This window comes from Vitis vinifera, chromosome 18, assembly GCF_030704535.1.
Source record: "Vitis vinifera cultivar Pinot Noir 40024 chromosome 18, ASM3070453v1".
Classification (NCBI taxonomy): domain Eukaryota; kingdom Viridiplantae; phylum Streptophyta; class Magnoliopsida; order Vitales; family Vitaceae; genus Vitis; species Vitis vinifera.
Window position 1 is genome coordinate 7,335,510 of NC_081822.1, and position 25,399 is coordinate 7,360,908.

At 35.4% G+C, this 25,399-nt stretch overlaps 1 protein-coding gene across 3 annotated transcripts in view; it reads right to left on the minus strand.

Annotated features, from left to right (window-relative positions):
- LOC100266003 (calcium-transporting ATPase 3, endoplasmic reticulum-type) overlaps window positions 1–25,399 on the minus strand; it is a 79,212-nt gene that overhangs the window by 16,238 nt on the left and 37,575 nt on the right. For all 3 annotated transcript variants that reach the window (XM_010666191.3, XM_010666190.3, XM_010666192.3), the window contains 12 exons: window positions 23,230–23,337; window positions 21,368–21,520; window positions 21,070–21,174; window positions 12,698–12,894; window positions 11,519–11,630; window positions 5,983–6,081; window positions 5,749–5,894; window positions 5,542–5,599; window positions 5,133–5,225; window positions 2,631–2,681; window positions 2,157–2,288; window positions 1,602–1,703 (listed from right to left, as the gene is read on the minus strand). In XM_010666191.3, coding sequence (XP_010664493.1) covers window positions 1,602–1,703; window positions 2,157–2,288; window positions 2,631–2,681; window positions 5,133–5,225; window positions 5,542–5,599; window positions 5,749–5,894; window positions 5,983–6,081; window positions 11,519–11,630; window positions 12,698–12,894; window positions 21,070–21,174; window positions 21,368–21,520; window positions 23,230–23,337 — 1,356 coding nt within the window. The remainder of the gene's footprint in view (window positions 1–1,601; window positions 1,704–2,156; window positions 2,289–2,630; window positions 2,682–5,132; window positions 5,226–5,541; window positions 5,600–5,748; window positions 5,895–5,982; window positions 6,082–11,518; window positions 11,631–12,697; window positions 12,895–21,069; window positions 21,175–21,367; window positions 21,521–23,229; window positions 23,338–25,399) is intronic.

Sequence of the window (25,399 nt, forward strand, 5' to 3'; positions counted from 1 at the left end):
GGTTTGGGCATTAGAAGATTGAAGGTTCTTAATCAAGCTTTATTTAGAAAATGGTTGTGGACATTTGCTCTTGCAAGGAAGAGAATGTGGAGGAAGATCACTTAAGGAAAATTCAAGGAATTGGATTGGAGGTGGAATACAAGAGAGGTGAGGGAGACATTTGGCATGAGTTTGTGAAAAGACGTTATAAAAGGTTGGAAGATTCTAGCCATAGGATAATTATTCAGGTCAAAAATAGTAAACAAACAAAATTTAGTTGGAGAACTAGTTGAAAGAAAATTTTCCTTCATTATACAGACTAGCTTCTTCTAAGTAAACTACAATTACTGATTTGTGAGAGAGAAACAGCTGAAAGAAGTTTTTCCTTCATTATACAGATTAGCTTCTTCTAAGTACACTACAGTTCTGATTTGTTGGAAGAAAGAAGAAGTGGAGGCAAGTGGTTGGTGTAATTCAGAAGATCCTTCCAAGACTCGGAAACAAAGGGAGTTAACCCAATTTTTGAAGCTTACTTATTTAGTAAGAGTGTCAAATGAAGGAGACAACATCTCAGTATGGAATGAGAATAGGAAGGGAAGTTTCAATGTAATTCTTTGTGTGCTTAGACTAGTGTGGATTTCCCAGCCAAAGAAATTTAGGGATTTAAAGCTCCCCAAAGAATGTGTTTTTTCACTTAGCAATATGGGAGAAGATCTTAACTGTAGACAAAAGGGCTGGACAATGCTTAATAGATGCAACTTGTGCAAAAAGAATGAAGACTTAGCTAATCACATTTTGATTCATTGTGTTAGGATAGGGACACTTCTCTTAGCAGTCTTTAGCCTGAAATAGGTGTCTCTAGCCACAGTGGGAAATCTCCTCAAGTGGAAGATTGAGGGATTGGATAAGAAGAGACACCATATTTGGCGAATAGCTCCCCTATTATTCTGGTGCATGTGGAAAGAGCACAACCGTAGAATTTTCAATGGAGATGAGCTTCTAGATCAAAGATTAAAGGAGAACTTCACTACCACACCAAGATATTGGAGTTCCAATAGTTATGCCTTTGAATATTTTTCCACAGATGGAAAATCTATTAAGTTTTTCATTTCAAAGGGAAAATCCCATCAGGCCTAACCTCAGATCAATTACTTTCTAAGGGGTAAATTCCAATGCACTCACAATATATATGTATATATATACTCAGTATCTATCTCACCATTTTCAAGCCGAAGGTCTAACACTCCTCATTCCAGCCAACGCTTTTAAAAGCTTCAACTTATAAAAAAAATAAAAAAACATGTTTAAAAGCTTCAAAATTTAGAAACTTTCTAAAACATATACTCTCTTATGTAGCCAAGGAAGGAAAGAAGATAAACATAGAACTCTACAATAAATATTTTTAAGTTAAACCAATAGCTTGGCAACCAAATTGCCAAGGAAGGAAAGAAGATAGTTTCTTTCATATATTTCTCCATTGTCTTGGCAACCAAACTGACACTAAGGACAGATGGAAGAAAGAGAAACCCCTCATTTTGGTATGGATAGTTGCGGATGCAATAGCTATATAGGTAACAAAAAACACAATTAGACAGCACTTAAACCAATCATTGAAGCAATACCTTACGAGGTTTGACCTTCATCACATCAGAATCTTGCTTATTAAAACCAATAGCTGTCGCAGGCAAGCCATCAGTAACCAAATTAACCCAAAGCAGCTGGACCTGCAAATAAAAAAGAGTCAAGTCCTAAACCTTACCTCTTGGCTTCTAATACTAAAAAAAAATAAGTTTTAGGTGTCCTGAAAAGGGATATGTAATTTCCAGGCATGAAGCTATAACATGCATCATGACAAACATTAAAATTCTTTACCCATCTAAATATGGCATACAAATATGTTCCAGGTCATGGAATGAGAAGAGAGTAGATAAGATATTAGTATGGCACCTAAACTCATTTGGAACATATTTATGTTCTATAGGCAAGAAAAAATGGGGTTATTGTTTTCAACAATAAATCTAATGTTACAATATGCTTCTTTCTTTCTTTCTTTCTTTTTCTTTTCTGTTTCTCTCTCTCTCTCTCTCTCTCTCTCTCTCTCTCTCTCTTTTTAACATTAAAATGAGTACACTAAATTAAACATCAAATGATCGAGAATTTATTTTAAATTAACTCACAGGGGCAAGGGTATCGGGTATTCCAAGCATAGCTGCCACAAAAATACAAACAACTTCACCAATATTTGAAGAGATCATGTATCTGATGAATTGTTTGGTGTTATTGTATATGGCCCTTCCCTCTGCAATAGCCTGCTTATAAATGGAACCATTATGGAATCTTAACAATGTGAAGAGACATTAGAAACAAAGAAATTAAAAAGGATTAAAAAAATAAAAATAATAATTAAAAAATAAATAAATAAAAAAGCTTTTTGGTCAACCACATGATTTTAAGAATATAGAACCTATCCAAACATAAAAATAAAAGAATAAAAAGATGAACATCAATAATGAATCAGAATGCCTCTTTGGTCAACCACAGAATTTTAAGAATATAAAACCTATCCAAAAATAAAAATAGAAGAATTAAAAGACAAAATGACAATAAATTAACAAAAATGCCTTCATCAATTTAGAGTAAGAAGGGCATACCGCAACAATTGAAGCAAAATTGTCATCAGCCAAAACCATATCTGAAGCACTCTGGAATTCCAGAGAAAGCCACAAAGAACAATTAGAAAAAGGTGTTAAAGAAATTTTATTGGAAATATAAGACAAACTCTATCCTTGTATACAAGTCCTTCATTTCAACAATTTTTAGATGATATAATAATGTAACAGACTAAAGTCACCAAACCAAACACCTACTTATCAGCTAGACATAAAGAATGCAAGATAACTCATGGATTAAAGAAATCATACAAAGGATGAAAGAAAGATCATAAGATAACAATTAATAGAGTTAAAAATCATGAGGCTTGAATGTTTAAACCTGGATTAATAACCTAAAAATAATGCAAGACTAAAGAATCTTGCAGGGGCTATTGCAGTTTTCATGATTGGGAGTTGGAGAAAGTGAAGTTGTTCCTCCAGTGTATTCAGAAGCTAAGTGTGGGCAGGGATAGGTCAGTTTGGAGATGGAAAGCAATTAGTACTACTTTGTCAAATCCTTCTGTCAGACGTTATCACCTGGCATTTCAGTCCCATTCTAGTCTAAGGAAATGAAAGGCTCAGGAGAAGGTTTGTTTCTTTGCTTGGGAAGCTATACAAGAGACAATTTTAACAAGCAATCAGCTTATGAGGAGAGGTGAAAACTTGGCTAATAAATGCTGTTTGTGCAAATGCAAGGAATAATCAACCGATCATATCTTTATTCACTATTGGTAGGCATGCAATCTGGTGGTATTTGCTTTTTCCATTATTTGTGATTGTTCTAGAGCCCCTGTGATTGGTCTTGTTGGATTTATTAGGCCCAACTAATTCATGGGTTAAATGGCTCATGGCTTTTTTGTGTTTGAAGACTATATGATGATATTGAAACCCCATATGGCTCCTTTTACTTTAGCCAATCAGCAACATTGGATACCCCCCACATATTGGGTTGTGCCCCTGGTTTTTCTATTAATTAAAAGGTTAAGGAGGAAACAACCTTCCACAATGTACGACTTAGACAAGGACAAGAAAAGTGACTCCTTAACAAGGAATCATATAGCTGAACAACTAAGACAAGTTACAACAATTGAAGCAAATGCTTAGATAACCATTAAGTAGACTTAAGGAGGCGCATAATCTCCAACAAAAGATACCAATTGCTTTGCTAAGCAAGGAACCCATCGAATGGAGCATCCCAACTCCATAAAGATATCGAACATTTAGCACAACCACCTATCAAGTCTCCATAAACCTCTTTCCTTTTTAGCCACCCATAAGATAACAATAGCAGAATCCCCCTCCATCACAAAGTTGGAAAGCCTAAAGCTTTTGCTTGAACAAGGCCCTCCAAAAGCACCACATACTCGGCCATAACAGAAAAATCTTCACTCGAAGGTTTAGAATAGGTTTTGATTCCCAAACTTCGATGATCTCTTACCACTCCACTATCCTCCCAAGTAGCCCTAGGGTGCCTAAGGAACATCCGTTGAAGTTCAACTTAATTGCCCCTTCAATTAGAATTGACTATACTTGTGACGTCTCCCCTACCAACCTCCTTGATTTGCACACAAGACACCAATCGAACAATATAAGGCTCAAGGGGGTGCCTTCGAAGGCGTTGCTAGTAAAGGCCCAAAGAGATTGATGAAGAGTAAAATAAGTCCTAAACCACATCCTTTGTCCTCTGAGCATCTTCAGAAATTCTCTCATTTTCCCAAAGGTTGTGCCCCTATTTTCCCTAAATTTCTTTATACATACATACATACATACATACATACATACATACATACATATATATATATATATATATATATATAAGCATGCTTGAAAACTAGAATTTTTAATCGGAATTTTACAGATCACAACGCGGGTTTAGTATCTTATTTCCAATTTTGGCAAAAAAGGGAAAAAAAGTTAGGATATGAATTTACCATTTCCTAATCTAAAAAATATCAAAAAGTTAAAGCACATAGAAACAATAAATAATTATTTTCCCTAGAAAAGAACCATGCAGGAAAAACCAAACTCCGATGAACATACATGATAATCTGCAAGCATAACTTTCAACAGCCTAATGTATGAAACCTTCACCAAAACATGATCCATCAGCAAATAGATTGAACTTTTAGTCTAGTTTTTATTCTCTCCAATTTTGTCTTATTATTGTATATAGGACCATGTCCACATAGCTGATGCCAAGCCAATGACTGTTGTGTTCCATGGCCAACCAACACAAAGCTCTCTAATCGATCCCTATGAATATGAATTATGAAATTATTAACTTTAACTAGGATGTGCTCAAAGTAACACCAACAATGAGAGCAACAAAAAAGGAGCAAAGATTAGCTAACATGTTCCATAAAATTAGATTCAATAAGAAGCATGGCTCAAAATATATAAAAACACCTTAAACTGTTTCCTTAAAACAGCTTAGCATCATTTAAAATGTGTTTTTAAATACACAAGGAAGAAAGATGAAAGAAAGTGCTCACTGAGAAATACCTTAGCAACTGCTGTCCCTGATCCCATGGCAATTCCTATGTCTGCTTTCTTAAGTGCAGGCGCATCATTGACGCCATCACCAGTCATTGCAACCTTGAACCAATTATATCAAAAAATGGTATAAGAAAATGTGAAGAGCACAAGATTACAAGAAAACAATTAAAAATAAAAAATAGTTTATAACAAAGATACAACCAGAGTTCTATTATAATTTTTAAAGTTGTATTCTAATTTAACTCTATTCTGGTTACACCAACTAAAACTGTATTGCCAATAAGCAAGATACAACCTCTTCCTAAATGTTAAGGGCCCAAGGGAGGTTAGAAATCTGTTCATGAACAATCTGCCAGATATTACAAAACCACAATCATGGAATCATTCTGACTATATGAAAACACAGGAGACTTACCACTTCATTCTGGTGCTGCAATGCTTCAACCAGCATTCTTTTATGAGAAGGTTCAACCCTAAAAAATTGAAAATAAAATGCATGTAAACTAAAAAAAATAATGACAAAGTAAAAATTAGAACTGAAAAGATAGTTAAATATATAATTATGAGTATTTATCTTCCAAAGGAACTGGCACGAAATAGAACAAACTGGCACCCAGTATACCTGGTGAAGAGTGCCATGCGTTGCAATGCCAGTGCTTGTTGTAATGCTGGAAGTTCTTCAAACTCAGAAGCAGTGTAAGAGTGCCCAGAAAAGTCCACTAAGTGATCAAAAGCGCCTATCTTACGACATACAGATTCTGCAGTGGACTGAAGTTGTCCCAAATTAGAAAGGCCAGTGCGAAGGTTAACAGGATAACTTTTGATACAAAACAAAAAGTTGCAGTTTTCAAGTTACCTTGTTATCCCCTGTGACAACTATAACGCGGATGCCAGCAGTCATGCATGAAATCATAGCATTTCTCACTTCCTCTCTTGGTGGATCAAGCATTCCCACCTTTGGAAATACAAATAAGAAAAACAAAAGTAACTAAGAGTTCAATAGAGAGCAAACTTTTTTTTTTCTTTCTTTGGATAGGCAAATAAAATAAAATAAAACAGAGCCTGACAAAAAGGGGAGCAACCTGTGTACACATGAAGTAAGGTGGACATGTGAGAAGAGAAGGATGTACAACAAGCCAAACTTAGCTAGCACATACCTACACCAGCTAACCAACTCCCATAGTATCTACAAGATCAATAAAAGGATGTTTTACATTCCCCCTGTAACCATCTACCCACATGTACAAGTTTTATAGAAATGCAATTTTATGGCCAAAGTTGACTGCTCTATGCTATTGAATATTTGATGATTACACTCCTTCCATATAATCCCAACAAAGGCATGATAGGACCAATCTCCAGATCTTTCTATGATTAGCCCCAACAAAGCTATTATGCAACCTAAGTAACATGTTTCCAATCAAATGAGAAAGAGCCTCAGAGACACTAAATATACCAGAGACCATAAACACGAGGTTGAATCACAATGTAGAAGAATGTGCTCAGCTGAGTCAGAGTATTATTTGTAGAGGCAACACTAATTTACCATAGTCCAAACTTGCTTCATAAGTTGATCAACTGTGAGAATCTTCTTTCAAGTCACCTCCCAAATGAAGAAACAAACTTTAATTGATACCTTTGAATTACACATCTCTTTCGCTAGAAAGGAGGAAGCTCACATGATGTCACAGACTTGTAACAAGAGCAAAGTGAGAAAAGACTTTTCTTTGAAACTTTCTATTATACATCTCCCTATCATCAACCAACCAAAGGACTTAAAAAGCACTTCAAGGACTCTACCATAGTTGTGTCCCAATCAAAGAAATTTCTTCTAAGTCTAAGGATCTAGTATCTCTTCCCAGTACTTTGCAGCCAAAGGTTCTTCACAGATTGCCAAAGAGATTGATCTAGGAAAAAGATCTTTCCAAGGTCTTTCCCCATAACAAGTGTGAAGCCAAAACTTGATCTTAAGACCATTACTAATATAAAAGCTTGTTTTTCAGAAAAAATCCCCACCACCCTTTCTAATGGCTTTCCATAGACTTGTCCCATCAGCTTCTCTACTCTATCTAGAGCACAAGCCTCCTATCATCACCCATACTCACCAGCAATTACTTTCATCCAAAAACTATCTTGGGCAGTTGCAAATCTCTAAAGCCACTTACTCATCAAAGCTTTGTTAAGATGCTCAAGCCTCCTAATGCCCAAACCTCTGAACATACAGAAGACCACTTACAAGATGAATCTTGCTCTCAAACTACCACCTCCACATAAAAAGCCACTATGGTGCTTCTCTAGACCACATCTCATTTTCCCAGGGATTGTAAAAACTGACATAAAATAGATTGGTAGAATAGCAAGAGTGATGTTTAGCAAAGTCAATACTCCCACTTTTAATAAAAAATTGTCTTTTCTAAGAAGCCAACTTGCTTTTGAATCTCTCCTAAATGGAGGTTCACACCACGATGACCTTGAACAGATGGCAATCACATATACTAAGAAGGAAGTCTTCTTAGCTTATAACCCAACTGACCAGTCAATCTCTCTATACTATCCACCTTCCTAATAGGAAAGAACTCACTTTTCTCCAAGCTAATCTTCAATCCAGACGCCTCAAAACAAAGGAAAATCCACTGACACATAAGAATTGCACTTTATTAGCCTCAAAAAACCTAAGGTATCATCTGAAGACAAAAAATGAGATCTGGATTTCATTCAGGGTTTTTAGCTTGTATGAGCCCTTTCTATTATGGTTTTTGTGTTTTTTCACATGCTTTAGGGCTCATAATCTAATTTTATGTTTGCCTATCAAGCCATACTTCAAAACTATTGTCAATTGATTGTCCTTTCCTTTTACATTTATTTATCATCTCATTTTTTTAAAAGGCTGAAGGTAAGCAGAATACCTCGTTTCACTAGGTTGCCTATCAACCTAGTCATTGACAGGAGATTGGATGGATGGAAAAAGTTTTCTTGTCACTAGGGGGTAGAATAACTTTAATTTAACCATGTTTGTCCCACATCCCTAACTATTTCTTATCTCTTTTCAAGATTCCAACATCAATAGTGCCAAAGATTTAGAGATTGCAAAGAGATTTTCTTCAATCAAGGTTTGGGGAGGTTAGAAAAAAACCATTTTATCAATCAGGACCTAGTGTGTAGGTTTAAAAAGTCAGGAGGTTTAGGTTTAGGAAAAATTTCTCTAAAGAATTGTGCTATTTCAAGGAAGTAGTTTTGGAAGTTTTCAAGAGAAAGTTTTGTTCTTTGGCATCAGGTTATTATGAGCATTTATGGGCTAGATCCCAACCAATAGGATCTCAACATTCTAGTCAAATGACCACATTGGTGCCCCTAGAAGGCAATTGCGTAGGGTATTCTAGGTCTTCTCTACACTCACTAGCTTTGTAAGGGTGATAGGAGGAGAATTCATTTTTGGGAATATTTGTGGCAAGGGGTCCAACCTTTGTGTTTGCATTTTTCAAGTTTTTACAGAGTTGCTATAGTTAAAAATCTCACTATATCAGCAATTCTTGGCAACCCTTCTTTGTTTTCTTGGAATCTTAATTTTTGTTACAACCTCACTAAGCCTAGAAATGCTCAAGTCATCTCTTACTAGTGTGTACTTGTCCCCATCCATCCCAAATGCCAGAGCCTAGTCATTGACCTCTTTAAGCTTATTTTTAGTCAAATAATCCTTTATGGCTTTATAGAATACATCAAATCCAATCCTTTTCTCTCTAGCTAAGTTTATTTAGAAATATAAAGCTCTATCTATGGTCAAGGCCTTTGTTTAGCTAGTGGCATACAAGAAAGTAAATAGCAACAACATGCTACAATTGAGAAGACCTTACAAATCCATTAGTCTTGATTCACGTGTTTTATGCATGAGAAATGGAGAAACAATTAACCATATTTGACTACATTGTCCTCTTACTTTGGAGCTTTAGCAAAGTCTATTCAGACAAACCAAGCCGAATTAGGTTCCACCAAGGAGCATTTAAAATATGATGATCATTTCATATAAGGATTTAGGGAGATCCATTAGAGGCAAGACCCTTTAGCAAATCACTTGTCTCACTTTGCTTTAGACTGTGTGAAAAGAGAAATGTCAGTATCTTTGATGATAAGTGGAGGATGTCAGATACATCGTGGGATCTACTTTACTTTTATTCCTCTTTTTGGGTCTCTTGTACCAATGCTTTTAAAGGCATTCCTCTTAATGTTATTCAATTCAATTAGCATTCAACATGTAGATAAAAAGGGGATAGGGTAACATTAGGGGGAGCTTAGTCAAAGTTTAAGGAAATGGCATCCATCCATATTCTTATGTGAATAATCCTTTTGTATTAGCCTCCTTGTATAATGGAAGGGCTCAATCATTTTTTGATTAGGTTTTTGTAATGGTAGAGAGGACTCCCCATCCTCCTCATGTTCTTGTTATCTATAATTAATACATCTTTCTGTTTCTGATAATTAAAAAAAAAAAAATTACAAACAAACTTATGTTGTTTTCACTAAATGAGGTGAGATGTAAGCTTTGAAGTGAAACAAGGAGTAGGCCTCAACTCCAACAAAAAATGAAAATAAATAATAACAAAAAATAAAATAAAAAAGTTCAAAAAATAAAAATAAAAATAGTAATAAAATCACATGAAAAATGAATAATAAGAAAATCATACAATTCATGATTATTAAATTCAAGGTTTGTCATTGTCAATAGTTTTTAATTTGGTTCATTTTTTCTTTCTTCTAAAATCCCACCTCTCTCTTTTAACAACATCAAACAATCTTCAATACCACCATCACTATCACTAATAAGATCCTCCAAGGAATTATAACTATATTCAATTATTCCATTATCCTCCCCATTAGTGTTAATGTCCACTCATTCTTCTCCTTCATCCACCAATTGCATTGGTCTTTTTCTTTTATCTATCACTAGTAAGATAATGATCATGTGTAAGCTTAGTCATTATAGAGGCCAACAACTTCTTTATTTCTTCTTCTCAAATTCTTTTCTCCCTTTTCAATTAAAGGGGTTAATTGGTAACTGATTAAGTTCTTACTTTGTATAAGGTATAGCCATAGTCTTGGACCCAACAAAAGCACAAGTCATTAAAACCAGTAAAAACAAGTAGAACCTTTGGAATATTTAAGGCTTAAGCCTCACTAGCCTCAATGTTATAGCACAAGGCCGCAATCCTCAATAGGATGAGGCCTAAGCCGTGATTACCCTATATTGAGGCTATAGCCTTAAGGTTAATTTGCTACCTTTTTAAAACACAGGCTGTATGCACTCTCCCAATAACTTGTAGACAATTAAGACATTGCAACTCGTCTAGGGGATGCATATTAACGGTTTTTCCTTTTTCCATACAAGTACTCCTAATCGTGTAGACAATACAGGCAAGCATAAGAAAAAAGCAGAGATAAAAAAATGAATAGGGAATTTTAGTAAGTTATTTTAGGAAATCTCAAATCAATAACCTTGTCATCAACAAAAGAAGTATGTGGTCTCTTTGATTGAAGAGCCTTTCTATGATGGGGAAAGCCTTTTAAAGTTTATTCAAGGAAGAAAGGAAAGACCTAAGTAAACTTTAAGTAGGATTAATATTAATTAGAATTGAATACGGATTGGTATTTGTTGGAGTCTAATTAGGATTAGCTAGTTGAGTTATAACATAATTAGAATTTGAGTCATGATAGGTTATTAGAGTCCTAGTAGACTTTGGATGTTATAATTAGAATTAGAATCATAATAGATTATTAGAGTCCTAGTAGACTTTAGATTTCTTAGAGAAGCCTATAAATAGGCTAATCAATGCAAATCAAAGGGATGAATTTGATGAATAATATTATACTTTCTTTCATTGCAAGGTTGCAACCCTCAATGGTAAGACTCCTAGAAGGCCTTAGTGAGACTCTAAGGTTTTCCATCTTTTCTTCATTGTTTCTTCTTTCTCTCTATTTCTTATCTTATAATTTTATCTACCATAAGAATTATTCTTTGTTCCTCTCCTTACACCCTAAAAATAAAATCCTAGCCCACCTACCCTTGAGTGTAGGCAACCATCCTAGGGTTGTCCTACATCATTCTATCTCCTAATACTAATACTAAACAAGTTCACACTTAACCGATCACTAGTATTAGAAATTAAACAAATTGATACAATTGCTTCTTTAAGCTCCGCATCCTTTACTCAACCTCTACATCTACATCAAAAGCTCAGTTCTATATGAAGTTGTCATTATGGGTTAAATAATAAGAATCATTTAAGTTAAACAAACTTTTCAAACAATACAGAAATTATTAGATTTTCATGAACAAAGAATTACAACTTACACACAATGACCAGAGGGCTAAGCATTCTATCTCAAAAAAGAAAGCATACCAACCCAATAAATGTAAGGTCCTGCTCATCATTGAAGGAGAGAGTCTGTTGACCCATGGGCATCCGTTTCAGGGCCAGAGCCAGGCATCTCAAAGTTTCTGTTTCCGCAAAACTGATCAATGAACAACATATATATTCATAAAAGGGTGAGACAAGATAACACTAACATACAATAAAAAATAAAATAAAACAAAGTCAAAGCTAAAGTAATCCTTATGATTTGAAGAAGAAAGAAGTGCCAAATGATTTTTTTTTTTTAATAAAAAATAGAAGATATATCTATATTAATAAGATAATGACCACTCTAAAACCCTATAATCAATCATCAAGGCCAATCTAGATATTAACTCATGACTTACATTAATACCGAAAAGAGTGTTCTTCTCTAAATTAATTTTCAACCGTTATAACTGCCTAAAAACCAAAAGGATTAGCTTAAGGTTTTACAGAATTTCTGGAGAGGCTTTAGAGAAAAAAATGGTTTCATTTGTAAATTGTAAAAGAGGAACTCTAGTCCTATCCCTACCAACTATGAAACCCTCAATTAGACCACTTTCCTCTAGTCTAATCACCATCCTACTTAGAACATCCGCTACAATGGCAAAAAGGAAAGATGAAAAAGGGTCTCCTTGTCTCAAACCTCTAGTGGCCTTAACCTAACCTTTGGCATTTTCATTAATCAAGACTACAAAACTTGTTGAAGATAAGCAACCCCTTATCCAAGATCTCCATTTTGTGTTGAAATCTTTCCTTTCTAGCACATGATCCAAAATACCCCAACTCACATGGTCATAGGTCTTTTCAAAATCAATTTTGTCATAGGTCTAAAATCTAAGATTCTGAGTATTTGACTCTTTTTTGGCACAAGAGCAATGAAAGTGGCATTGGTAGTTTGATTGATTATCCCATTACTTAGGAACCCTAAAAACACTAGATGTGAACGACAAATGAATAATATCATGTGATAAAATAACAGTACCACTTTCAGCATCACAAATCAAATATAATACGATAAAACACAGGGTAAAAGAAAGAGGCTGTCTTTGAAAGCCTGCACCCACCCAAATCCCACCCCAAAAACCAAATGAATGAAAAAGGGGCAAAAAGAAAATAAAAAAATAAAAAGAAGAAGAAGACAAAAAGAAACAAACAGAAACAGAAACAAAAACAAAAACTAACCTGCGGAACCTTGCCTCCAGCTCAGTTCGAAGATTTGCAGTAAGTGGAACAGTGGAACCATCATCATTGCACAGAATGTTTGTGCATCTAGAAATTATACTCTCTGGAGCACCTTTTGAAAACATAATCTCCAATTGCTTTCTGCTGCAAAGGACGCTCATCATTTTGCGATCACGAGAAAAGTCCAAAAGAGCAACCTGCAAGCCATTAACTTTTCAAAGCATCAAACAATGAGGGATAACAAAATAATAAAGGATAAATGCCGTCACAACATACATCACTTTGAGTTAATTTTTTGTGAGATTCCATTCCATTTTAAGCAATGATTTTTTCTTTTTTTTCCTGGATAAGTAAATAAGATGTTACAAAATGAGTGGAAAAAATAGGGGGCAACCCATGTGCATGCGATGTCCACAAGTAGTAAAAAAAAAAAATAATAATAATAATAAAAAAAGACTCATTGCACCTTAAGTACCACCCAGAACAACAATGAAATTACCTAACAAATGCTTGCATCTTTAAACACTGTCTAATCATTAACGTTCAAATTATCTACCAATCAGCCCTCTTGATTATCAAATTGTTGAAGTTTAAAAGAAATACACATAAAACAAACAAAAAAAAATTCAAAACATAAGCATTAGTATATTTTTTAAATTTTTTTAAAGAAAAGGTAATTACAAATATAAAAAAAATGTATAAAATGTACATATGAGGAATAAAACCAAAGTACTGGAAATGTATAGAGATGTGGTTCAATCATGAACAATAACATCCAAAGGAATCCATACAAACCCTTAGTTACAGAAGATTCAGAGACAGTAACAAAAAATTCACCTTGATAACCAATGCCATAAAAAAATTGTTGATCCTATATTCCCAAAAAAAAATCAGGTTTCTTTCATGTAGACCAGAAAATAGCACCAGCATCATTTACAATTCTTCTCCTTCTCTTGAGCAATATATGAAGGCCAATAAAATAAAAAATAAAAAAAAGGCACATTGAAGACATATTGAGGCAAAACCCCTCCATACATGTTTATGGCTACATTAGTTTTTGCGTTATTTTACTATAATTATTATTATTATTTATTTTCAATAAACAAAGAGCAATATATTGAAAGGGGCCTAGTATTGGTCCATTAACCCTAACTTTTTGGCAAAAGGCCTCATGGGCAAGAACCTTGCACCCATAAGGGCACTTGAGAAAGTGGCAAGGTGTTGGAGGTTTGGTAAGCATCACAAAGTATTGAAAAAGGCAACACTGCGCCGGGGGTGGGGGGGGTGGGGGAGGGAGGGTGTTGGCATAGTGCGTGGCATGCATAGGCATGCGCACGCACACTCCTGCGCACAATAAGCAAGTCACATGTATACTCGCAGCCACAACAATGGTGCGGACTCAATGTGAGGGTTATGAGGATTTATTTATTTGATTAATAAATAAATCCATTATTCCTCCTCAAACAGGGTTGATGTTTCCTCTAGAAAATTTTGAAACAGCCTAAAATGCTCTTTAAGGGAGGGTAGGTGACTCAAGGTGGGCACCAAGGGGACATCGAGGCATAGCCTTAGGCATGGCCATGGCACTCAGATGAGTAGCTAATATGCACATATGGGCTCCACAACCTGTGTGGTGTGCCACCTGTGGCTGCAATGGCACAGGGCATGGTGCAACCTCTTCCTCCCCAGCTCTAGCATAAGGGCACTCAACCTTGTGCACCAAGGCAGTTCACAAAGCCATGGGTGCAATGCTATGGCATGTTGCTGCACAAAGGAAGGCCTTAGGCATGGCATGATGGTGTTGCAACAAGCATGATCGACTCAGACAGGTGACCAAGGCATGGCACAGGGGCACAATGCCCTATGCATGGGAATTGGCGAGCCATGGGCATAATGCCATCGTATGTTGTTGCACCAAGAAGGGTCTTAGATACGGCATGATGCTGCTGCAGCAGCAACAAGGAGGCCTCACACGCATAAACAGATGCTTAGTACAAGGACGCAATGCTTATGCACAAGGACGGCAAGCCATAGGAACGATGTCATGGCTCATCCTGCAACCGAGAAGGGACTTAGGCATGGCACAGGAAGCCACTGTAGCAATTAGACCAAAACAAACATATTGGTGCATGGTTGATATGGGCAAGGTAAGGAAGGGCCTTGTAATAAGACTGATCCATGGGCATGGATAGCAAGCCTTGGTGACCATGGGCGCCTAAGCATGGCACAAAGGTGGGCACTAATGTGTTGAAGCACATTGATACATCAAAGATGGCTAAACATATGGGCATGGCCAAGGCATGATGACCGATGCAGGCTGGTGGCACAAACACATGGTGTTTGATGTGGGTCTGACTCACATGCAAAGGGGCCACAAACCAGACTGGCACGAGCTTGGCTTGCAACATTGAACCAAACATTATCTTAGGCTGAGGCACTCAAAAAAGGGCTTGTTGGGTTGAGCGACAAAGGCAATTACAAAGGTACCTATTGGTATGAGGCAACTTGAGGAGTAAGATTTGGCCTAGCATCAAAAGGGAATGTCAGATAAGATCTTGTTGACTGCATCCAACATGAAGAAACACCTTTGGCTATAGGGGTGTGATTAGTTGGGTGGTTATGGCAGTTGCATAACCACCACCCTAGGCTCCTATTTTGAATTCAAAGGTTTGAATTCAAAATTCAAATGGAAAGACATTCTCTATAAAAGCCTCTTGCATTGCAGAAAGACCAAGGATGAGTAACCCGATTGTAAGCAATCAAAGAGAAAAATCAAATTGTAATATTCTCTAGTGGGGGTTAGGTTCTCTAACTTTGAGAAAAATTAGTAAGTGTTGGGAAACTTGTAAAAACAATTTTGTAATCTTGTAGTTTTAAATAAAACACAAGTTGGTAAGGCTCTCGTAATTGATTGTTGCCTTGTTTACATGTGCTTTTGTTGTGTGGCTTTTAGGAAAGTTGGCTAAGATCGGTGTCTTAGCACCGCACACTTAGAAAAAAAATTGGTAGCAATTTTTATGGGTGTGACACCTAGAAAAAAAGGGAAGGAGGAGAGGAGTGCACACTAAAGAAGAACAAAGATATAAAGAAAAAGAATAAAAACTACATCCCACTTAAAGCGTCTATAAATTCTACCAAAGAGCAATTACCCATCCCCAAGGGAACAAGATTAATCGTTTGGAGAGGAATTTCTTTAATCTTTGATTAGAGCACTTCTTCACCCTTTCATTCCACTCTCTCTTCAAGCACCAAAACAGTAAGGAAGGGAAAATTTCCATACTTTCTTATGCCACCTGCCCTAACCCTTAAAACCATTTCCCACCTCAATCGAGGTTTTGATCTTGAAAACTCCTTCCAATTTTCAATAATTGTATTCCAAAGGCCCATACCATGCACATCCTTTTTTTTATGCATCAGTCACCTTCTACCTAACCAAATTTTCCTTTCATAGCCTTTCTCCAAAGGTTATTGTTAACCCAATGGTTTTCCTAATCGCATTTTGATGATAACAAACCATGGCTAAGATGCTAATCATTTTAAGTTAAAAAGAATTTTAGGTGTTAGTTTGGAAATTTATCAAAAGACCCAATGGATGCAAGATCAAGACAATTGGAAAACCCTTTAATCATAGGAATATATGTAAGATGAATGCATGGGTGCACTTAGAATTTTCATATCTTTTCATGCATCTTTAAAAACTCGGTTTATACATTAAAGTTACATTTTCATCAAAACCCAAGTTTTATTGAATGAACCTTAGGCAAATCATTTCAAAATTAGCATAATAATTTACCTAAAGACCTTACCTAAGTTTTAGAAGTGAAAAAAACATAAAAAGATAGGTTTTAGGGTCAAAAATGGTGAACCGGTCGAGACACTAGCCAATCGTCTCAACCAGCTAGGGTACCAGTCGACTGGTTATACCTTCCCAGTCGAGGTCCAATCGAAAGATGCAAAAAATCTTCTCTCTCATCCAATAGCATTGCATTTTTGGTCAAGGGCTATGTCTTTCCGGTTGAGGTCCGGTCAAGGACAAGTCGAGGTCCGGTCAAGGACAGGTCGAGGTCTGGTCAAGGACCGGTCAAGGCCTGACGATCACATGTCATGCATTTATTACCCAACGGCTAATCAACCGGTCCAGCCTGTTTTTTGGCACTTTGGCTCCCAAGGCTAGAAACCAATAAATTGAAAGTTCCACTTCATTTATGAGATAAAAACACTTGCATTTATTTGTTTACCTACTTATTCTTGCCTCAAAAGCTCTCATTCTTTCTTTGGTGCATTAAACCTCCGCTTGCATATTTTTTAATGCACCCTTATTATTCATCCTAGCATTTGAGTTGTATTTAAACAATTGTTGAGCTAGGTTGAGAAATTTAAATTTGTTATTTGAGTGTTAGAAGCTTCAAGTGAGTAGAGACTCTAAAAGATTGTGTAAGAGCCCATTGGAGCCAAAATCCAAGTGTAAAAATGTTGGAAGCTTGGTTGAAACTTCAAAGTATAGTGTATAAGTCTTCTCAACATTCACCTTGCAAACCAACCCCGCATTGAAGCTTTTTTTTCTCAAGTCTATAGCTTAATTTGCAATCAAAGTCACCTCTAAAATTTGCATGCTATTCACAAAAGTATTCTAAGGCTCTAAATCTGCCTTACTAATGACCTTTTTCACTACGATTTCTACTAAAAATCTATAATGGCTTCAGTTTTGTCAAAAGCAATAGGCGATGTCAAGGCAATAAGACTCCTTTTAGTCTTAGGCAAAAAAGGCAAAAAACAAGACGATAGCCTCATTATAGTAAGGTAATAAAAAAATACATATATTTACCTATCCAATACTTAACCAATATATGCATCTTCTTCAACAATCAATATTATTAATTTTTCATCCCTCATGATGTCTTGTAAAATTAAAAAAATGGTAATAATTATTCAAAGTGTTAAATATTATACCCCACATCATAAGAAACATCATATTATTTAAAGATATCCATCTTGTCTAGATGCATATTCTAATTTTTCAAACATCTAAAAAACAAAATAAAACAATGAACATCCTAGAGAAGCTTTGGACATTATCATCATAGTCATCATTGAAATTAAAATTGTCATTATTTCCATCAAAACTAGATTGATAACCCTCTATCTTATTATCTCTACGATTGATAATACAGTATTTCATCTCATACTTTGTTTAATCCAATGTTATATTGAATGAAATTATAATCTAAATATGTTTAATCTTAACTCATGGTCAAAGGCGACCACCTCTATGCCTTACGCCTTATCCCAAGGCGATCACTTAGGATGCCTCTTTGAAGCCGCCTTGTTTGTCTTTTCAAGAGACGACTTTTATCTACCTTGCCTAGTTTGATGACCTAGGCGACCCAGGCGATTGCCTTTGATAACACTGAGTAGCCTCCAACCAATCTAATAGGGCCTCTAACCCTTTATTCCGTCATCCCGTTTGTTCCTTGGAATTAGCACTAAAAAGTGGATTTAGTGTTCCTTTCAAAGGAGCCTTTTACATGAAATTCCTTCAAGAAACCATTTGCCTCTCTTTTCACTATGGAACAATAATTCTGCCAAAAAGCCTTTATCTTCCTCAACATTGCAAGGGTTATCAATACCTCTCCCTTTCTGCAAAGCTTTCCAAATCTTCTCTATAGGATTATGCACCTTAAGTCCCTAAGGGCTATCAATGCTTCTTGTTCACCATAAAGCATTCCAAATACTCTCTGTCAAGGTCGTGAATGGATTTTAACAATTCACTCTCAATTGTCCATCTTGTGAAATTACACTTTGACTAAATGATTACTACTAAAAAAAAAAAGCATATTTTTAGATAATAATTCTCATAAGTTTCACATCTTTTGAGTAGTAATTATGCCTAAAATAGTCAATTAACAAGTTGTTGCCCTAGAAAAAGTTACTAACAAGTTTTATGAAATTTCGGAGTCATTTTGAGGTATGTTTTTGATAAATTGGTGATGAAAGAGATGAATCGAATTGAAAAAGAGGCCAAATAATATGGATGATAAAGAAAAAGTAATGTAATTGGATTGAGATTTGATGCTAATTTGGCGGTAGTTAAGGTGGAGTCAAAAGAAGAAAATGGAATAAATTATCAAATGGAGCTCAAAAACAAAATATTGTAGATTCGCATGATCATGCGAAAATTTCGCACTCATGCGAAGTGGTCTAGAAGGTGTTTCAACATGTTGTAGCCACTCACCATAGAATTTCGCATGGTCGTGCGAAATGTGAATATCTTATGCGAAATGTCCAAATTTCATGCGAAATATTAAACTTCCAGATTTCTTTGAATTTGGAAGGTTCTAGAAGACCAATGAGAGGTTGTCAAGCGTCCACTTGACCTTGACTTATAAATAGAAACTTGAATTTCTCATGTAAAGAGCTTTTTGATACTCTTGATTTTAGATTTTTCTAGAAACTCTCTCTCTCAATAGAATTCTCTATTTTCTTTCATTTTTCCCTCATTTTCTTACTAGCCAAACATGTCTTGTGAGACCAAATCTCCAAGCATGAGTAGCTAAATCTCATTTTTCTCGAAGGAAGGAGGATCTAGAGATAAGATCTATGGTGAATTAGAGAAATGAGCTTTAATTGCAAAGATAATTTGATTTAATTGATTGATTAATTGAAATTTGGGGATTTTTCTCATCAAATTATCTTGAATGACTATTACATTGCAAACTAGGCAGATTCATTAAATTCTTAAAGCTAGATTTAATGAGATCGAATAGTTGCATTCTATGAATCATTGGAAGATAATTTAAGATGAATTGAATATATAGTTTAAAATGATTTCTTGGATTGAATAACCTAATTTGAGGAGAAATTAGGTATAGACTTAAAGCTAAATTTAAAATCAGTTTAGATGAGAATTTAGGTTTTCAATCTAACTTGATGAAAAATAGATCTCAACATCTATTCACCATGGAAATTGTTTTCTAGAAAATCTTAACTCCAATAATTTTTTTTCCTTATTAATTTTATCCTATTTTACATTCTATTGTTTTTCTCAATTAGAAATCATTATTATTTTGATTTTTTTTCACCATGAATTGTTAAATCAATTTCACTTGATCACAATCATTTCTTTTCCTCTCATTTAAGCCTTAATTATCGAGAATAATTCATCCCAGTGAACAACACCTGAAACCGTTATACTACCGTAGCTTTTGCTAAAAAACCTTTTTGATCGGGCAAGAGTTACCTTAACATAGTTGAATTAGGTTATAAATTTTGTTTTAATACGATAAACAATGAAAAATCAATCGATCAACAACATAGATAGTAGGAACAAGAAGACTCCAAGCTTTAATTCATCCTCCTCAAATAACCTATCTTGTCCCATTCACCTTTAATCTACTTGCGAAATTAATTCTTTGTTGGGCATTTTCCATTCTATTGAAAAAAAAAAACGTAGTGTCTCTATATCATTTCTTTAGCCACAAAACCCTTGATTTTTGCCTCCACGAAATTTCCTCTAAGATAGCTAAATGATTAAATTAAATTCATCCTTTCACACACTTTGGAACCTCTTATCCTACTTTTTTTTTTATAGGCAAATGAGTAAATATATTAAAAGCACTTAAAGGAGGAACACCAACATACACACGATGTATATAAAGGGTGCCTAAACTAGGTGAGAAGGGCATAAACAAAAAAACCTTCTCCTTACTTGACACTCAGCCAATCTAGAAAATCTATCAAATTCACTGAGTGGTCCTTTGTGTAAGAAAATACATGGTCAGATTTGATTGCTTGATCCAACTATTGAACATCAATAAAAGGCCTCCTGTTCCTTCTTTATGTTACTTTTAAAAGGCTTCCTCCACCACAACATGTTTAAATTATTAAGATGGAAAGTGTTAGAACAGTATTTTTTTTTTCCTACTAGAACCATGGTATAAAAAATTTAGTTTTTCTTGTCTAAGTAAAATGTTGAAAATGAACTTAGAAAGGGAGAGGGAAAATTCTCTTGTAATTGGTGTTGTACAAGGGCAATTTTCATGAAAAGAAGAATGTCCTTACTGCAACATAATACAACATTGGCAAGTGACAAATGACTAGTCTCAGTGATTTATCTACTCAGCAACTTTAGAAGCCCATGACAATGAATATTCAGGGATATGATATCATACACATCAGCAATCAATTCAAAACAAGACACTGAAAGAAAATGCTAGAATCACATTAGTAGACAAACAACAATAAAAACACATTTTTAGCAGCTTGCACCATGTATAAGGGTTAAAATCCATCAGCTTCATTAACTCATGCTCAAATTTGTTCATAATAGTATAAAAGTAGGAAAAACAGATAACAAGCAGTTTATAAAAGCAAACCTTTTTGAATTGGTTCTCCCAGTAGCGATTACAGTAAGATGCACGCTCATGCTTGCTTAGCATATTAAGAGCAGAAGGCATGGAATTGAAACCAGGAAGGCCAACCTGATAATAATAAATTAAGTCAGCACGACATAATGAACAACCAAATCACAAACAAATTTTGGTAGTATAAGAAACCGCCCTTCAAACATCGGAATTAAGGCTTTATTAAGTGTTATGGAGAAGAAGAAGAAGAAAATTGAACAGCTGTATTGTTTGGTAGCAAGCTTTTGCAAGGCCAAGGTGTATAACCAACCTTCTCTGCCAATACGCGGAGGGCTACTTCTGTTGCCTCACCAATCTTTTCATAATCTCCCTTGTCAGGATTGTACTGTAAAATAGACTCATTGCAAAGGGCTGAACACATGGCTATGTGAAGAAGACAAGGCAACTGAGCTGGAAAATCAAGCTGCAAAACAATCAAATATCATGTGAAGTTAATGGAAAGTAAAAAATTTGACATGGAAAACAACCTATGTCATAATATCAATGTGGTTGAGCAATGCAAAAAAAGAGAATCCATTTATTTGTCACTCCTCTTACACATTACATACCATTCTAGCCAAAAGTGTCTTCAAAATGTTAGGCAAAATGTCTTCAAAAATGTTAAATACATGTCCTAAAAATTGGTCATTTTTAGAAAATATCAAAATATTTTTAGTGATTTAAAAAATACCAACAATTCAACAATTGAAAGAAGATCCAACTCTCAAGGCTTGTTTGTCAGCAGAAATGAAATGACTTAAGGGTAGCAAGAGAATGGTTATACCAATTCTCAGGGCTTGTTTGTAGTAGAAATGAAAATGGGTTAAGGGTAGCAGAGAATGATTCCGAAGAAGGGGTCTAAAGTTTACGACCCCTTCTTCTTCAAAACCATCCTTAAGCCATTTTCATTTCTTTTAACAAACAAGCCTGAGAGTTGCTACCCTTGAAATTATTCCCATAAACTTTTCGCTTCTGATAACAAACAAGCCCTGAGAGTTGGTACTCTTCTTCCTCCTCCTTGCTACCCTTGAAAGGATTCCCATAAACTGAAGCCACCCTAGAAATGATTCTTCTTCTTCTTCCTTGCTATTGAAATGATTCCCATAAACTTAAGCCATTTTCAGTTCTGCTAACAAACAAGCCCTGAGAGTAGGTACACTTCTTCTTCCTCCTCCTCCTTGCTACCCTTGAAATGATTCCCATAAACTTAAGCCATTTTCAATTCTGCTAACAAACAAGCCCTGAGACTAGGTACCCTTCTTCTTCTTCCTCTACTCAAGGCATTTTCATTTCTGCTAACAAACAAGCCAACTTATGCCATTCTCAAATCTGCCAACAAACAGGCCTTGATAATCCTATTAGAAATTATTGTCACCTTTAAGTTACCCCATAAACTTCGAACCCCATCGTCAAAACAATTCTCTTGCTGCGCTTAAAACGATTCCCATAAACTTATATATCTTCGACTTCAACCATTCTCTTGCTACCTTAAAAATGACCCCCATAAACTTAAATTCTTCAACTTCAATCTCTTCATGACTTACATAAATCTTCTTCTTGTTCTTCTTCAAAACCATTAACCATTATCTTGCCACCCCTAAAGAATTCCCATAAACTTAAATCTCTTCAAAAAGTTTCTCACGCTTAAATCTAATTTCCTCAAGTACACAGCATTATGCTCCTGAAACCTCCCCAGCTTTAATTGATTATTCATCATCATGCTCAGAAGGGTCTTTTCCTTTCTTATTGATTTTCCTACATTAGATATAGTGTTATATGAGAGAAATAAAGCATCTAGTGAATCTGCTATCCTAGGTCACATGCAGTCTAATAGGAGCATGCAAATCCAAACTTAGGCCTAAGTAACCACTTTTGAGTTGTGGTCCATCAGGGCACTTTATATTTTAATTTCAAATAAACTACAAAAAGATCACATGTAGTCTCAAAGGAGCATGCAAGTTTGTAAGTCCAAACTAAGGCCTAGGTAACCACTTTTGAGTTGTGGGCACTTTATATTTTATTCAAGTGTTGATCTAACATGCATATAGTCAAAAACTATTGAACGAATCCTGTGAAAAAAAATTTAATATTTAGTATAAAAACATAGGCATAAAGTTGCAAATCATTTATCACCTGAATCCCAGCACTGTCCAATACAACTCCCTCTGGTGAATATGTTGTTCCACTGATGCTATATTCTGCAGTGACAGGACCATGGTGCACAGAATGAAACACACATATCTGGACAAATAGGGTAGCAAGCAAAAAATTATCATCTGGTAAAGAGGTAAGGTAAACCAAACATCAGCAATGTATATGTATATATGAAATAACAAAAGAAAGAAAATTGTCCCCCATGTAGGGGTGGAGTGGAAGAAGAGAGAAAGATAGTGAGAGACAAAGAGAGAGAGAGAAAGAGATTATCCATAGAAAAAATGTATGAAGCACTAATTAATCTAATACTGCAACATGTGTTTTATCAGGGAAACAATGTATATTATGAGGCTATTGATGGAAAGACTGCAACATGTGTTTTATCAGGGAAACAACGTATATTATGAGGCTAATGATTGAAAGAATTTTCTATATCAATTCATATTATCATGCGTGCAGGTAAATGAGGTGCTCTACCTAACTCAGTTATACCCCTTGTGCTTGTGATACATGTTTTATCAAGATGAATATTTCATGATCCAACATCTTAACCCTTTGATCTGTTTGATTGCTATTGCTTATAAACAATGAGATTTACAATCAATCCATGTAAAGGGCCCTATTTGATATATATATATACATATATATACCAGCAAAGGAAACCCTGTGTAACATGGATCTGTCCCTCTGCCCTGCAAGACTTAAATACCATAGAGGCTCAGATTCAAGACCTTTGACTCATTGCTAAAGGGTACAACAATTGAGCTACAGGCCAGGGGACATGAGGATATTTCTTTAGTTAGTTCCAAAGATATTAGGGTTCATGCTATGCTCTGGTCTGCATCATAATCTTCCTGAACCTTTATAAGTATGATGTATATTCCTTGTGGTCAAAAGAAGCTCACTAAATTGTTTAGAATGTTTTGATTCTGATGTAGTAGAGAGAGAGAATCGTTTAGCATTCTAAAACCATAAAACTCATAATTGCATCATTGTGCAGCAAAATAATAACAATAACAATAAGTGCATCCTTGAAAAATAAATTATACCAACTACACATTTTACTTCAGAAACATACAATAATTGATTTGTGTTATGTGATAATTATTACCACATAACACCAATCAAAAGTAGGAAAAAAATATCTACCCTATGGAAATGCGCAACTAAAAGTGGCTACAATTATAAACTCAAAACTAAAGTGGGTAGAAAATCCATTATCAATGTGCTTGTTAAAATTTGAAAGAGAATTGAGGAAGCTTAAGTGCTCAATGAACTATCATGACATTTCTTGAAGGGGTAGAAAAGATGGTAACAAGGGCTGGGAGTTGGTTTCAATCAGCCAATAAAGTTGAGAATTCTTTCCTGGAATGTTAGAGGGCCAATGACAAAGATAAAAGAAAAGTCATAAAGTCTCTGATATGATCACACAGTGGATTTGATTTGTTTACAGAAGACAAAAATTCAGAATATGTTTGTAGAAATTGAAAGAAGTTTGAGGGTGAGAAAGTTTCTTGATTGGGGTGCTGTGGATACTAGGGGCGCAGCTGGTGGTGTTGTAGCTTTTTGGGACAATAGGATGTTGGAGTGATGGATTTCGAAGTTGGTGTATTCTTCATCTCTTGTCATTTTAGAAACTGTGAGGATAACTTTGTCTAGTTTTTCACAGGGGTGTATGGGCCTACCAATGGAGAATTTGTGGGCAGAGCTAGGGTCTATAAAGGAGTTGTGGGATTATCCTTGGTGTGTAGGTGAGGATTTTAATGTTTTCAGGTTTCCCAGGGAACGAAACAGAGGAGAAAGGTTTTCCATAGCCATGAAAAGATTTTAAGGATCATATAGGAGCTTGAATTACGTGATTTACCATTAGGAGGTGGATTTTACTTTGTGTGGTGGGCTAAACAATCGGTTTTTATCTACACTTTGATCATTTTTTGGTTTCAAAAAATTGAGAAACCATTTCAGCGGGTTGCTGCAGTGCTCCTTGTCAAGGCCTATGTCAGGTCATTCACCTATTTTGCTAGACAAGCGAGGAGTGAGGACGGGTAGAACTCCCTTCAGGTTCAAGAACATGTGGCTAAAGGTAAAGAAATTCAAAGATTTGCTCAAGAGTTGGTGAATGGAGCTTGATGTTAGAGGATCCTTAGTT